Source organism: Equus asinus, chromosome 1, assembly GCF_041296235.1.
Source record: "Equus asinus isolate D_3611 breed Donkey chromosome 1, EquAss-T2T_v2, whole genome shotgun sequence".
In the NCBI taxonomy this organism is placed as follows: Eukaryota; Metazoa; Chordata; class Mammalia; order Perissodactyla; family Equidae; genus Equus; species Equus asinus.
Window position 1 is genome coordinate 29,762,103 of NC_091790.1, and position 15,556 is coordinate 29,777,658.

Below are 15,556 nucleotides of genomic sequence, written 5' to 3' on the forward strand. Positions count from 1 at the left end.
TAGAGCGCACAAACCTAACCACTCAGCCAAGGAGGCCAGTCCCAATTCTTGCTTTTTAATGAAAACAGAAGCTTGCAGCTGAAGCAGGAAGGAGGGCTCACTACTCTTAGACCCATGCTATTATCCCCGCTGACTACTGAACAGAAAAAAAAAATAGGAAAGAAAACTGGATTAAATGTTTGGTAGTTTTTTATGCAGAGATATCAACAGGCTACCTTCCCTACATGGCAGCTTCCCACCACAGTCAGGATCCTTTTGGCCACCAGGAAAGACGGTTTGCCTGTTTCTCTTGTGATTGGATACACCCAGCACCATCCCAGAGAGGCGCCTCGATCAAAGGCAGAAATATCTAGGACGAAAAGACAGCAGAATGGAAACACTCCTGCCTGTTCCCCACTTGACTGATGTGTGTGTCGAGCATTCTATTCTTTCCTTACAAGTGGGTCAAAGGAAGGACACTTCAGGGTTGACGGGCAAGAATGCCAGATTGGCATTCTTTAAAAAGCAGAATCCTAAAATCCAGAAAAAAATCAGAATGAGCAGCCACAGCGTGCACCCTAGGTGTACTCACTGTGGTTGGTAGCACGAGCCCAGAGATAGCGATGTGCAAACCACCTTGAACCCACATGGGAGCTCTGACCCAAGACCATGATTCACATTCTACCCGGCAAGCGAAGCCAAGTGCGTGTGCATTCTCTGTAGAGTTCAGAGAAGAGAGGTTGACTCTATGGGTGAGATAGGAATATATTAATTTCCTGGACACTCGGTTTCCTAGAGAAAGATTAACCGGTCTGCGATATGCGAAAGCTCTCAGATTTCTCGCCAGTGGGGTACAGAGGAAGGATTGTTTGAGGTGCTGGTGTGAGGCGGCGACGGACTCAGAGAGAGCGATGTTACAATAAACACAGCATCCCGCCCTGTTGCTTGCTCAGGGCATTTCAGGAGAGCAGCAGGACGCACGCCGCTGGAGGAGGGCACGGCTGGAAGTCAGCCTGACCAAGGAAAGGTCTGGACCCAAGGCTGGTTGCTTTCTAAGGTAAACTCACTCTCACCCTTTGACTTTTGGTCAAGAGTTGCGCTGAGCTGGCCACAGCCTCTCTCAGCCCCATTTGTAGCAGAGCAAAGAAGAGCATCAGGACTTCTGCCTCCGGTCACAATGCCAACTGTGGATGACATTCTAGAGCACATAGGGGAGTTTAACTTTTTTCAGAAACAAACGTTTTTCCTCTTAGCTCTGATCTCTGTGGCTTTCACCCCCATCTATGTGGGCATTGTCTTCCTGGGCTTCACCCCGGACCACCGCTGCCTGAGCCCCGGGGTGGCCGAGCTGAGCCAGCGATGCGGCTGGAGCTTGGCAGAGGAGCTGAACTACACGGTGCCGGGCCCGGGGCCGGTGGGCGAGCCCTTCCCCGGCCAGTGCCGCCGCTACGAGGTGGACTGGAACCAGAGCGCCCTCAGCTGCGAGGACCCGCTGGCCGGCCTGGCCGCCAATAGGAGCCACCTGCTGCTGGGCCCCTGTCGGCATGGCTGGGTGTACGACACGCTGGGCTCCTCCATCGTAACAGAGGTAAGTGAGCGTGAGACATAGAGATCCAAAAAGCAAATAGGGCAGCTTTTCTTAAGGAAGAAGCCAGTAGAGCCTGGTTCTTATACTGTGCCTGGCACACTCTTTAGACTCACAGTATCTTATAAAATCCTACTTTCCAACAAAAACATGCAGCCTCTTATTTTCCTGGAGTATGAGTGGATTAGTTAAAATGTTATCAAATTCTGACAACAATGGTTCTCATATACGCAAGTCTCAGCAGTAAGAAACAAGCAAAAGCACATCAGAATTCCTGCAGAGAAGGCAGAGAAAGACAATTGTCAAACTTCCTTTTTTTTATGGAAACCCTATGCCCCCTCCATCCTTCCACCATACAGCCGGGCGCCTGAAATTTCATGGAATTCACCCAAATGGTGCCTTACTGTAATATAATGAACTTTCTTCTTAATGGCTTTTTTCTCTTTAATTTGCTCAAAGTCTCCATATAAAACCCTCTGGGGTTGGAGCTCATGCAATGGTACTATTATTTTATTAAAAACTAGAGTCAATATTAACATCTAATTGTGAAGCCTCGTTTCCATAAATAGAAAAAAAATGGAGATTTGCTTTTATTGGAGGCAAAGCAAAATGGAGGGATGAAATTATTCTGAAGATCTAGAGAAAACCAGCTGCCTAGCTTAATGTAGGAGGACTGCTTAGATAAGGTGAAGATATTCTCTATGAACAGACATTTAGAGGGAGGAACCCTTTTTAGAGTATTAAGTAGTTACATAGCTATGTAAAAGAGGGTCATAGATTTAACACCATACAACTTTAAGAGACTTTACAGCTTGGCTAATCTCATCCCTTCCTACAGAGGTGAGGAAACTGAGGCCCAGAGCTGAGAAAAATTTTGCCAAAAGCCATAGAGTGAGAATTAGCTGTTAGCCTGGAAACCGGATCTCCTGACTTCCGGGCCAGCACCTGTTGCTCCTTCAACCCTGCCTCTTGTTCCAAATGGAGCAAATGAAACAGCCTATTTAGCAAGACACCACTGCTGTTAAAGAGACAGCAAAGAGACGATGAACAGCCCAGCCTGCTCCGAGCAACATTTGTATCCTGTTTGCACACCTATTTGCCTCTGCGTACTAAAATTAGTAAGAAAAAATGATTTGGGGCATAAATGGAGTAATGACCCATTTCAGCTGAGTTTAGCCTAATGACATACTGCCAGATGGAACACTAAAGAGATTGCGGGACAAATCTTTTTGTTATGTAAAGAAAATTAATACCAGCAGGAAAGTTGGTTTATTGCCATCCAGCCACATCAGTTCAATATGAGGAATATTTAATGGGTTCCCTGGGCTGAGTTATGTCTAACAGGATTTTATTTCCTTCCCCTGGTGACTTGGCCCCTTGGCAGTTTAACCTAGTGTGTGCCAACTCCTGGATGCTGGACCTGTTTCAGTCGGCTGTGAATGTGGGATTTTTCATCGGTTCTATGGGTATTGGCTACATAGCAGACAGGTAGGTGCGGCTGAGAGGTGTGGAATTTAAACAGCCCCGAACGGTCAGACGCACTTGGCGTCACCTGCCCCTGCTTGAATACCATCATTTCCTGAAACATGAAGACCACAATTTCCTGGGCCAATTTCTTAGGGCTGTCTTGACAATCGTAGAGATCTGTTGCTGCTTCAGTAATCATGATTGATATCTTTGTTCTCCAAGTTTCTGGGGTCGTAGAGGGATGTTTCAGCATTAGACAGAAGTTTTTACTTGTGGGCTATGCAGAAGCTTAGGGTGAGAAGGGACAGTAATAGACGATTTGATCCCTTTGGTAATTCCCAATGTGTTCTTTGGCCTCATCACCATCCACGTGGTCATGAGCCTTCATGGTCTCTGAGCTCCGTCCTGTCCTCTGCCTGCCTCTTCTATACCCAGTGCCAGCCTCGATTCTCCTCGCTGTCCTCCTTACCTCGCAGCCCATAGGACTGCAGAATTCCAGAATCAGGGCCCTGGGGCCAGATGTAATTATATGTATGGAACCTAGATTATAATTTGATGGAAGGGAAACAGGGTCTGTCTACACTGAGAGAGGTAAAAATACACTTGCATAATGTCAGTGTCCCTGGAGAGAGATCAGGAAAAACCCTTCCACATGGAACGTACAGCGAATGGTCCTCTCAGATGGGTCTGTGTCTTCCATGGCTCGTACTAATCCAGCTATCCTGATGTCTTTTATTTATCCATCATTTTGTAATTAATCACATCAGCACATCAACTTGTGCTGAAAGTTCCTTATAGCATGCATCTTTACTCTGTTGATGACCAATTAGACATTTTTAGGAGTCCTCAAAAGGGAAAGGAAGAGAAAAATTTACTTTATACTTGATAAGCACTTTAGAGAACTTGGCCATCAGGGTTCATTTTTTAATACTCATAATACCAATTGTTTATTGAGTATTTTCCACATGCCAGCCACTGTGCTCAACATTTTGGACGGCGTCATTCTCTCTAAATCATCAGTCACCTAGTGAGATAGTGATATATAACTATATCCTACATATATATATCATCTAATTTATTTCACATATTTATAATTCATTACAAAATATATATTTATTCTGAAATAAATGGTAAAGTAAACACACTTTATGCTTTTTGCCCTCCCCAACTGTATCTATGATATAGACAAACCCAAACCTGTGAGTATAATATTAAATGTGAATGGAATATTTTTCTGATTATATTGTGTTATCAGGCTGGATTAAAACCTTCGAATGTGTTCAAGATTAATAACGGTGTCTTAGTCTATCACCCCTCCCAGGGGCATCTGCATTTTCACAGCCCAGGGCCCACTTTGTGTGGGAGGCTGGTGAGGTGAAGAGGAAGGTCATAGGCTTTTATTTTTATTGCCAAAGAACTAAGGACAGTGGTTTGGAGATGCCCCCTTACGTTGCCGGGAGAGACACACTGACAAGCGAGATCCAGAGTCCAGTGTGTGGCTGCCTGGCCCTGCTGGCTCCTTGCTCCGTCTCACTCCCTCCTTCACCATAAGGTGCAGACACTAACACTCAACTCGCCAGGATGGAAGTGAGTAAATAGGTGACCGAGCCTCACAGCTGGTTAAATAAACAAGTTAATTATTCTCATCCCACTCGTTATTATAATCCCACAGATTATAATGCCCTCCTGTCTGTGCATTCCTGACTTACCATCCCCAGTCAATTATCCACCTTCTTAGATGACCTCATTATTTTGTTCCTATTGTTGACAACGCCAGTGTAAAGTTCATTACTCATTATTCTCCACCGAAAATCTATGTACGTACCTCTGTTTCTTGTTCTTAAACTGTCTGAAGATTTATTCATTGTTGCCCCTTCTTCTGTTCTATTTGTGTATGCACATAAGAGTGTGCAATAAGATAACCACCACAGAGTGAAAAAAAAAGGCAACTTATCTTTTCCATACTTAATGCCTATTTCTGAACAATTTTCAGATATTATGCAATGGGACAAGAATCTCATGGAAACCCATCTTATGCTACAGGTTAAACCAACATTAAATAAAAGAGATTGTCTTCTTGAAAAATTTAAAAAATATGACCTAAGGGCTGATGAGAGTATCTTTTAGAAGAAATCCAGGGGGACGTTATGAAAGGATTGTAAATAAGAATACTGAGGGCCAGTCCAGTGGCACAGTGGTTAAGTTTGCACACTCCACTTCAGTGGCCCGGGGTTTGGATCTGGGGCACAGACCTACACACTGCTTATCCAGCCATGCTTCCTAATCCTTTAGCTTCCTAATCCTTTTGTACGTGGCAGCATCCCACTTACAAAATAGAGGAATATTGGCACAGATGTTAGCTCAGTGAGGATCTTCTTCAAGCAAAAAGAGGAAGCTTGGCAACAGATGTTAGCTCAAGGCCAATCTTCCTCACACACAAAAAAATAATAATACTGAGTCTTACACCAAGTCAACTTTCTGAAGATCAGCTTTACAAATGGAAGGAAGGAAGCAAGGGAGGGAGGGAGGAAAGAAGGAAGAGAAGAAGGGAGGAAGGAGAAGCCATGGGGAAGGAGAGAAACATATATTAGAGAACTTGAAAATAAACTTTTTATATCGAATTTATTTCATCATCCAAATCTCCTAAAGAGTTATTTTGAGTATTACGTGACGCAAAAAAGTCCTCTCTCGTCAATTCCAGGCTTTTTAGTCTAGTAATCAGTGATGATAAGTGCTGTATTTAGTGGCAGGCTTAATTATTTAACAACTGGCCTTCTTAGGAAAAGAGCCCTGATTTGTAGCATTTGCTGATTTTAGCGGTGTAGATACTTCCACGGTGGTCCATTTCAAGCAACCACAGCAAGGTCACTGAACACAGAGTTGACTAGAAATGTGCACCATTGTATGGTATTTCTACTACACAGATACAACAGATAGACATAAATAACCTCATGAGCATAGAAAGTGGTCAAACACTGTAAGGCAATTAGGAAGCTATGTTTTACCTATTTATTACGCTTGTTTTTAATACACTTTACTGAATCGTAAGTGTATCATTTAATTTTTAATAATGGCTGTGTTTAACAATTAGCTCGAAAATTTTCTAAAAGCCTGACGGTCACTCTCGAGGGCCAGCATCCCACTGTCTATATTTCAGGATGGAACTAGGTCAGAGCAGAGTCAAAGTCCCAGTGGGTCACAGTCAAACTTACCCAACCAAGTGCAATATTTCACAACAAGGGCTCCACTCCCTGCCCTGTGCCTGTCACTGTATTGAACACCCTCGTGTGTTATATTCCATTTAGGATCATAACAGCCTTTAAAAGGAGATTTCATTATCTCCATTTGCAGATGAGCATGCTGAGGCTCAAGGACAAGAGAGCAGTGTCTCCCAAATGTCAACGTGCATATAAACCACCTGGGGATCTTGCTAGAATTCCAATTCTGATCCAGAGGGTCTGGAGTGGGCCTGAGAGTCAGCACGTCTGCCCCTCCCAGGTGGTGCTGGCAGCCCCGGGCCACGTGCTGAGTAACAAGTAGCTAAAGGATTCAGGAAGCCAGCAGCCCTGGGGTCCACACCCCTCTGCTACTTTATCTCTTCATTTTCATTTAACCATTTCAGTGGTTCTTTGGGGGTGGGAGGAAATCGTCGCCAACCACTATCCCATATCTCCAAAATTTCTTCTAGCCCTGCCTTATTTTTTAAATAGTATTGTCTCCTTATTTGCGACCTATCCCCCAGTGAAGTTTTTCTGCATTGCAGATTTGATTTTCTGAAGGTTTTTCACGCTCTGAGTTTCACGTGGTGAATACTCCCCCTCATCAGCCCCGGGATTTTGTCCCCCTACAGGAGAGCGACTGGGGTGTTTATGGTAGGCCCACGGCAGCTTTGGAAGCTGGACAATCAGCACTTGAGCACAGGTTTATAGACTCGTTGAGGGTAAAGGAAGGGTTTGGGTAGGACAATGTGGGAAGAAAGCTAAAGAATCATGTCGAGATGTGAGTTGAGAAAGCTTTGAATAAAAGGCCAAGGGGTATATAGTTACAATGGGGAACCATTGACTGAGAATCAAGAAATGACGTGGTCAAAACAGGGTTTTTTTTGGTTAATAATTTTATTTATTTATTTATTTTATTTGTTTAAAAGATTGACACCTGAGTGAACAACTGTTGCCAATCTTTTTTTTTTTTCCTGCTTTTTCTCCCCAAATCCTCCCAGTATATAGTTGTATATTTTAGTTGTGGGTTCTTCTAGTTGTGGCACATGGGACGCTGCCCCAACATGGCCTAACGAGCAGTGCCATGTCCACGCCCAGGATCCGAACCAGCGAAACCCTGGGCCGCCGAAGTGGAGCGCGCGAACTTAACTACTCAGCCACAGGGCCAACCCCAAAACAGGGTTTTAAGAAGTTTAGTGGTTTACATTAATTACTAATGAGACTGATTGATCTTTAATTTCAGATTTAAAGCATTAATATTCCCAAATAATTATTAAAGATGTTGTGGATTATTTTCAAATGGCCGGTTAATATTGAAATAGTCCCTGGAACATAGTTGCCTAATAGGAAGGGCAGCAATTAAAAAAATGTCTGGCCACCATTGAATGTGCCATGCTTGTGCCGTAAAACACTAAAGACTACTCAGTTTTAAGTGGATAAGCAAAAATTAAATAAACATTGCTATCTATGAAGAATGTTTTAAATATCCACTAACAACCGGTTAGGGTATCTTCAAACCAGAGGAATATGATGAAAATGTGAAAATAAAAATACTGAGCCCCTAGTCAGCTTTCCGAGAGCCAGCTTTGCAAATAGAAGGAAGGCAGAGGAGGGCTATGTGCCAAGCTCTTTACATGAATATCTCACTTAATCCTCCTGTCAACTGGGTCAGAGAGGTCTTTTCCAGATGAAGAAATTGAGAAAGGTTGAATAACACACCCAACCTCATAGCAAGCAGTAAGGCCAAGGTCAAAGCCAGGTTTGCAACTTTCCCCCTACCCCGCGTACTGAGACACTCTCCAGGTCCCTAAACTGATGAAACCCAAGTCCCTCAAATAAAATGTGTGGAAGCTATCCAGCTAGGGTACTCCTTAACAAAGGCCCTATATGAGATGGCAGCGTGTGAAGTGATGACCACACGACACAGAAGACGAATTCCATGAAGATACGCAAACCCCACAAAATCCAAAAGTGGTGTTGGAAATGGATGGGGGACTACATTCAACACTGAATTTTGTTTTTTCTAAAGCAAAAACTCTTGGGTGGTCAGTTGGTTGAGACTGTCAGTGCAAAGGCACCAGCTCACACGATGATGGAAGATCTAGACAGGCCCTTAGGGCATTCAGCACTGGGTGGCCTGGAAGAATCACCCTATTCATGGATACCCTCCACAGGGTGGGACTGAGAAGGTACTGTAGCCCTGGGGTGAGTGGGGCTCATTGTGCTTAAAATTTATACATGGTGCACTGAGGAAAAGTCCTGAATGGAACCGACCTGGAGTCAGGGATCCTCTTGGTGGCTATCAATCTGTTCCTCCTGAATTTCCACAATTCAGGGTTAACTTCCACTTTAGTTTAGCTTTCCATGACTTCTATGAATTTTCTGCAACCTTCCTGAATCTGATCTAATTCTCTTCCCTCTCTCTGGTTTTCTCCTTGCAGGTTTGGCCGTAAGCTCTGCCTCTTGATTACAATCCTCATAAATGCTGCATCCGGAGTTCTCATGGCCATCTCCCCAACCTACACACTGACGTTAATTTTTCGCTTGATCCAAGGACTGGTCAGCAAGGCAGGCTGGTTAATAGGCTACATCCTGAGTAAGAATGCTTGTGAACGCAGCTGTGAGAACAAAGGGACATTGCTGCCAAAATACAGTCAGATGGGGGGAGCTGTGCAGAAACAGACTCAGCTTCAAGGCACTATTGAGAGATTTCTTTTTATGTATCAAAACAATTTCTAAAATCTTTTCAATCAGCTCATTCTGCATTCCTCCTATAAAGAAAACAATGAAGGCAGAAATGAGGCAAAACATCATGCCATCCAGATTCTTACATAACTCTTTAGGAATTTTTTGTTTTCTCTACCCTGGGGTGTTACACAGAGAGAGAATCTAGCCTATCAGGCTGATACATAAAGAAAATTCAATGATGAGAGATATATTAGATTTATGAGACTTTATTACTTTGCATAAATCCATTGTAGTAAACCACAGTTATCGTCAATTTATAGACAAGGAAACTGAGAATACAAGTCTTGTGGTCAATCCAAGATCCTCGGCAAGCCATTCGTAGGGCCAGCAATGCCATTTACATCCTACTCATTAGTAGCCAGTTATGCTTAACCTCCGTGGAGTATAGGAGAATATTTGAATTCTAACAGCACAGCGTCTTTAAAGCAATATCAAGAAAAATTACCACCATAATTAGATTATGGGAATTAACTCCATCAAAACTTTCCCTTTGGCTATGTTCAAATAGCATCCATACAAAGGGAAATGGACACTGAAATTAAAAGAAGAATAATAAAGCTCTCATTACACATTAGAGAACTGGAATATGTGTGCTTAAAATTTTACCTGATAAAGTTAATTTGGGGAATTCTGAAACAAAGAGGAGGTGGTGCTTAATACTATTAGGTGCCTGTCATGGTAGGTACCTAATCTATATTTGCTCAAAAGGAATTAATGTATGTGGTTATTCCATCAGTAATTTGGTTTCTAGAACACATAATATGAAGAAATATGTGGAATTTAATTGTATAAATTTAAATTTCAGCAACAGTTAACTTCAGCCTCCTCCCATTAATTTCTTCTCTAGTCCCTCTGAATGGCCTTGATGTACACCTTGCAACCCTACTTCTTTCTAGCCTACCCCCTATAAACCTCGTCCATGACCCCAACCACTTCCAAAGACAGAAATTTCTATTTAATGAGCACTTACGTAATTTTTGTTTAACTCTGTTTTAAAATACATTGGGATAATTTGCAGTAATTTACAGAAATATTTTTAGGGCGCATTTCTGTTTGGTTTATAAATAGTTGAAGTCTTTAACATGATTACCAAACATTTAAAGCAAAAACTCTGTGGCTCATGGAATATCTGGAATTTCAATTCTAGTATGTTTGCAACATAAAAATGACTATTCCCTAAGCCCATGTACCACAGACTTCATACATCTGTCATGATGTAGTCATGAGATGGGATAAAGCTGGTTATTCTGCCATGTGTGCTGGTATGCCAATAAACTGGCTCTTGGAAAATAAAAAGCCATGATTTATAGTGTTTTCCAGTTTCTAAGTTGTAAATCCCCCCACCATGACTGATTTTAGGATACCAATGGGTTTAACAAGCAGCTTGCAAAATTCCTGAAAATGTAAAAATCGGTTCCTGCAAGCTACAGTCAGCTAGGAAACTCGTTGCTGGGTTTTCAAACCGTTTTACACACATTAACAGGATTACCAAGAAAATGTTTAACTCATGGAAGAGGACAAGTTGTATTGAGGTATTCATTTACATAAAAATCATCTACAATCTAAATTCAGTGTTTGGTTCAGTTTTTCAGGTCTTAAATCACCACTGCCTTATTACTCTAGATCAAAATTTTGCGTGGATCTGAAATATAATTGCATTTGTCCTTGAAATTATTCTCTAAATCAAACATTTTGCTCATATTGGCACGTTTCACCACATCTAATGTGGGATTATAAGATTTATTAATTAACACAAGAGCAATAATTATAACCAAATAGGTCCCAACGAATGTTTCAAAATTTTCAGAGAGCTTCATAGAAAGTTCTAGAATTTGGACTACTTTTTTGAGGTTAGCATTCTAGTTTTGCCGTAATTGGACAACCAATGCACTGCTGTTGACCATTTGGGTTCTCTCTGCAGTTACAGAATTTGTCGGGCTGCAATATCGGAGAACAGTGGGGATTTTTTACCAAGTCGCCTTTACCTTTGGGCTCCTGATCCTTGCTGGGGTGGCATACTTGCTTCCTCACTGGAGGTGGCTGCAGTTGATGGTTACTCTGCCCAACTTCTGCTTCTTGTTCTACTATTGGTAAGTCCATTTGGAACAAAAAGGAGATAAATTGCAATATTTTATTTCGATAAAAGGCTGCCTTCGCTAGCACACACCATCCTTCTGAACTGTAAGTTTTCCTTCACTCTCCAGGCCAGTTTCACAGGAAGCCCAGGTCCATGTTTCAGGAATAAAATATACGAGCTTCAATCTGTCTCCCTCTCTGAAAATCAAACGTCCTTTCCCTTTGGGTGTAAGAATCTTATTACTTGAATCTTACATTTTCGCATTATTTGTGTGATGTTCAAATTAGCTTCTAGTGGCTATGGTAGCCTTTGAAGAGATAGACAACATGACTGTTCTTCTTCTGTCCCTCAGAGGAAACTTTAAGATGGGGGAGGTGGAGCATGGCTTTTGTGTGTCACCACTTCTCCATATCGATGCCCAAAGCAGGCATCCTAGCAGTTTTCATCCAGATAAGGACAACATGGCATCCCAGGCAGACCATACCAATCAATCAGAGTTACCTGGGCAAGTGAAATGTATTTGTCACCCCTGCTCAAGGGGAACTTGGAAAATAGTAGACACAGCAGAAACTATCAGAAACCCCAATGCAAGGTAACCTGAAATAAAGCAAGGAGGATGCTGGATTATCAAGAAAATCTCTCTCCCATGCAACAAACCCACTTATTTAGTTCCTGGACATCTCCTCCTGTTCTTCCTACAGTTGTCCTGTCTAAGAATTAAACATCTCCACTGTCCCAGGAAGCCTGTTTCTCCTCCAAAAGCCAGTAAAATTCTGAGAGGGACTTAGCTCCCTCCCTATAACCATTCTACGTCCTTTCTGTCTCTGAATCCACTGCTTTCTTTCCTCGTCCATTAGGAATTCGTGATGTCTTGCCTGGCCGGCTGCAATAGACTCGTAACTGGTCTCTGACGTTTGCTTTACCATCCTCTCATCCATGCTCCACACTACTTTTCAAAAATCTGGTTCCACTGTGTTACTTTCTCGCTGAAAGTCTTCCAATAGCTTTGTTCCCGTCGGAATAAAGACCTAACGCTTTAGCACGGCAGCAAAGGCCCACCTGTTGTCCAAGTTCTGACCACCTCTGAAGCACGTCTTCTTGCCACTTTCACTCAATAGAATCAAATCTAATTGAATTACAATTCTACACGCTCCATGATGGGACTACACTTTCAAAAGTCCACTCAAGACGCAGAGTAGAAAACAGTTGTTTTGGAGAAGACTGGAGGCAAGGAGATAAGGTAAGAGACTATTGCCATTGTCCTTGCAAGAGAAGACAAGGGCCTGAATTAAGATAGAAGCTGTGGGTGTGAAGAGGAAAAAGTTATAAACCATTTTAATAAGGTGGCGATGACAGAGCTTGGTGATTGAAGGTGGAAGTTTAGAGAGAGAAGCTACCTGGTAGATGACACTCAGAGCGTAGACTTGTGCGTCTGCCTGTTGGTGGGGGTGTCACTCAGAGAGAGAAGGAACACAGAAGGAGAGCGGGTTTGGAAGGAAAGATGACGAGGCGAGCTTTGGGCGTGAGGAATTTGAGGAGCTGGAAGGACATCAACATGCAGATGTCCAGGGGCCATTAAACTTAAGGATCAGGAATTCAAGAAAAGTTCGCCATCTTTCTTGTAGCTATGGGGATAGATGAGATCACTCAGAGAAAATGACTAGGGCCAGGAGAGGAAGAGGATGGGACAGAACATGAGAAAACACCAATTTCGGAAAGCCCAGCTGGGGAAGAGGAGCCAGGACTGAAGAAGAGTGAGGTGGCACCATGGGTGAGAAAGGAGGAGTTACAGGTGCAGAGGTGGGATGGAAGTCACCGAAGGTGGGACTCCGGGCAAGCCTCACCTTCCCTGAAGCCATCCTCATCAGCCTGCCCAGATGGGGCCTCTGTCCCCTGCTTGATAGCATTGCCCATATATCTCTGTAACCCTCACGTTTCATTGCTTGTTGGGATCAACTGTTGACTTGACACTGCATGACTTGACTGTCTGTCCCAGTGGACTGCCAGCTCTTTGAGGTCAGGCAACATAAGGGGTCCTTTGACCCAGCTTCCTGTCCATGGCCAGAATCCCATAACAACATCCCCACTGGGTGATTATCCAGCCTCTGCTTGAATGCTATCATGGATGATGCTTACTCCATTGTCAAGCAAGCCACTTTACTGTAGACCCAAAGCTTGTGTTCAAGAGAAATTTCATTGAGCAAGAATTTATATTCCCATCAAATTTACCTAGTGTTCCTAATTTTAAATTTAGAGCTTCAAAAAATTACTTTGGGGCCAGTCCAGTGGCATAGTGGTTAAGTCTGGCATGTTTGGCTTCAGCGGCCTGGGTTTGCAGGTTCAGATCCCAGGCACAGACCTATATCACTCATCAGCCACATTGTGGCAGCGACCCACATATAAAGTAGAAGAAGATTGGCACAGATATTAATCTTCCTCACACACACAAAAAAATTAATTTCTATTCTACTGGATAGTTCTTTGACTGTTTGGATATGCCTCTCAGAGTTCATCCAGACTTTTCACCTCTAGCTTACCATTTCTAGTTCCTATCTTCTCTGACCTGGTTCCAAAGTTCTTCACCTTCTTGGCCCTTCAGCTCAGGCAATAGTTGGCTCAACTGGCACTGCTTCTTGACGCATGGGCAGCCAGAACCGAACATGACCACCAAGTGTGATCTAGAAAAAATGCCCTGCAGCATTCAGCAGAGAAGATCCATGCTGTGAGCTGTGGATTGACTGCCACTTCTGTTCCTGCACCATGCTTCTGTTCCTGATATGGAGTCTTAACCGAAGAATTGTCCCTGATTCCTCTCTCCACTACACTCCTGGAAAAACATCCATCTTGAGTTCCTTTTGAGAGACCTGCCTCTCAGAGCAACGTTTCTCCCCTAGAGTGACGACCCCTACTGGGACCTTCCTGATTCAAAGCCGGAACTACCACCAGAGCGTCCTGCTACCTCCTCCCCCCGAGCATCATCCTGCTCAAGGATGTACAGGGGCTCTGTGTGTCCTGCTAGGTCAAGCTCAATCTGTACGGTCAGGCTTTTAAGTTCTCCCACCATCTGACCTCAAACTCTTATCTCATTCCTTTGGGGAATCAGCTCTCGGAATTGCCTTCCCCATGATGGTCTGCATACTCCCACCTCCACACTTCTACCCCATCTGTCAGCTCTCACCTGCTTTGCAAAGCCTGGAGCCCATCCCAGCTGACCGCCTCTCCTCCCTGTAGCACAGAGCTGGATATTCAGCTGGCCCCTGCTTTGCAGTCTACTTCCCATGGTTCCACTGGAAGCTCTTTGAAGAGGGGGCCCAAAGGGTCCCTGCACAAGGCTGAATAGAAGCCAGCATTTGAAGGAGGAAAGAAACATACACTCTGCAGAATTTTACAGAAAGTTTTCTTGTTGTAATGAGGACTTTTAAGATCTACTCCCCTAGCAACTTTCACATATGTAATACGGTATTATTAACTATAATCACCATGCTGTACATTACATCCTTGAGACTTATTTGTTTTATAACTAGAAGTTTGTACCTTTTGACCCTTTTCATGCATTTCACCCACCCCCTACCCCTTGCCTCTGGCAACCACCAATCTGTTCTCTGTATCTATGAGCTGGTTTTGTTTTGTTTTGTTTTGTTTTGTTTTGTCTTTGAGATTCCACATATAAGTGACATCATGTGGTATTTGTCTTTCTCTGTCTGACTTATTTCACTTAGCATAATGTTCATCAGGTTCATCCATTTGTCACAAATGGCAAGATTTCATTCTTTTTATGACTGAATAATATTCCAAATTTCTTTATCCGTTCATCCATTGATGGTCACTTGGGTTGCTTCCATGTCTTGACTATTGTAAACACTGCTGCAATGAACATGGCAGGGTACATATATATTTTCGAGTTAGTGTTTTTGTTTTCTTAGGATAAATACTTAGAGGTGGAATTGCTGGATCATTTGGTAGTTCTATTATTAATATTTTGAGGACCCTTCATACTATTTTCCATAGTGGCTGCACCAGTTTGCATTCCCACTAACAGTGCACACGTGTTCCCTCTTTTCCACATCCTCGCCAACACTTGTTATTTCTTGTCTTTTCCGTAATAGCCATTCTAACCAGTGTGAGGTGATAGCTCACTGTGGTTTTGATTTGTGAGTCCCTGATGAGTAGTGATGTTGGGCATCTTTTCATGTACCTTTTGGCCATCTGTGTGTCTTGTTTGGAAAAATGTCTATTCAGATCCTCTGCCCATTTCTAAATAGAATTGTTTGGTTTTTCGCTATTGAGTTGTATGAGTTCTTTATCCATTTTTGGATATTGACCAGTTATCAGATATATAATTTGCAAGTATTTGCTCCCATTCAGTAGGTTGCCTTTTCATTTTGTGGATGATTCCTGTGCTGTGCAACCTCTGCACAATTTTCATTCCTTTGTACACCCAACCAAGCCTCGCTGTGTAAGACCCCTCACAGAAATCTGATT

At 43.0% G+C, this 15,556-nt stretch overlaps 1 protein-coding gene across 2 annotated transcripts in view; it reads left to right on the plus strand.

Moving 5' to 3' along the window:
* The first annotated feature begins 685 nt into the window (after nt 1-685).
* SLC22A2 (solute carrier family 22 member 2) overlaps nt 686-15,556 on the plus strand; it is a 29,756-nt gene continuing 14,885 nt past the window's right edge. Inside the window, exons 1-4 of one of the 2 annotated variants that reach the window (XM_014858357.3) lie at nt 686-1,567; nt 2,949-3,052; nt 8,691-8,845; nt 10,919-11,087. In XM_014858357.3, coding sequence (XP_014713843.2) covers nt 1,157-1,567; nt 2,949-3,052; nt 8,691-8,845; nt 10,919-11,087 — 839 coding nt within the window. In that variant the 5' untranslated portion in view covers nt 686-1,156. The remainder of the gene's footprint in view (nt 1,568-2,948; nt 3,053-8,690; nt 8,846-10,918; nt 11,088-15,556) is intronic. The other variant, XM_014858358.3, reaches the window with a different exon arrangement.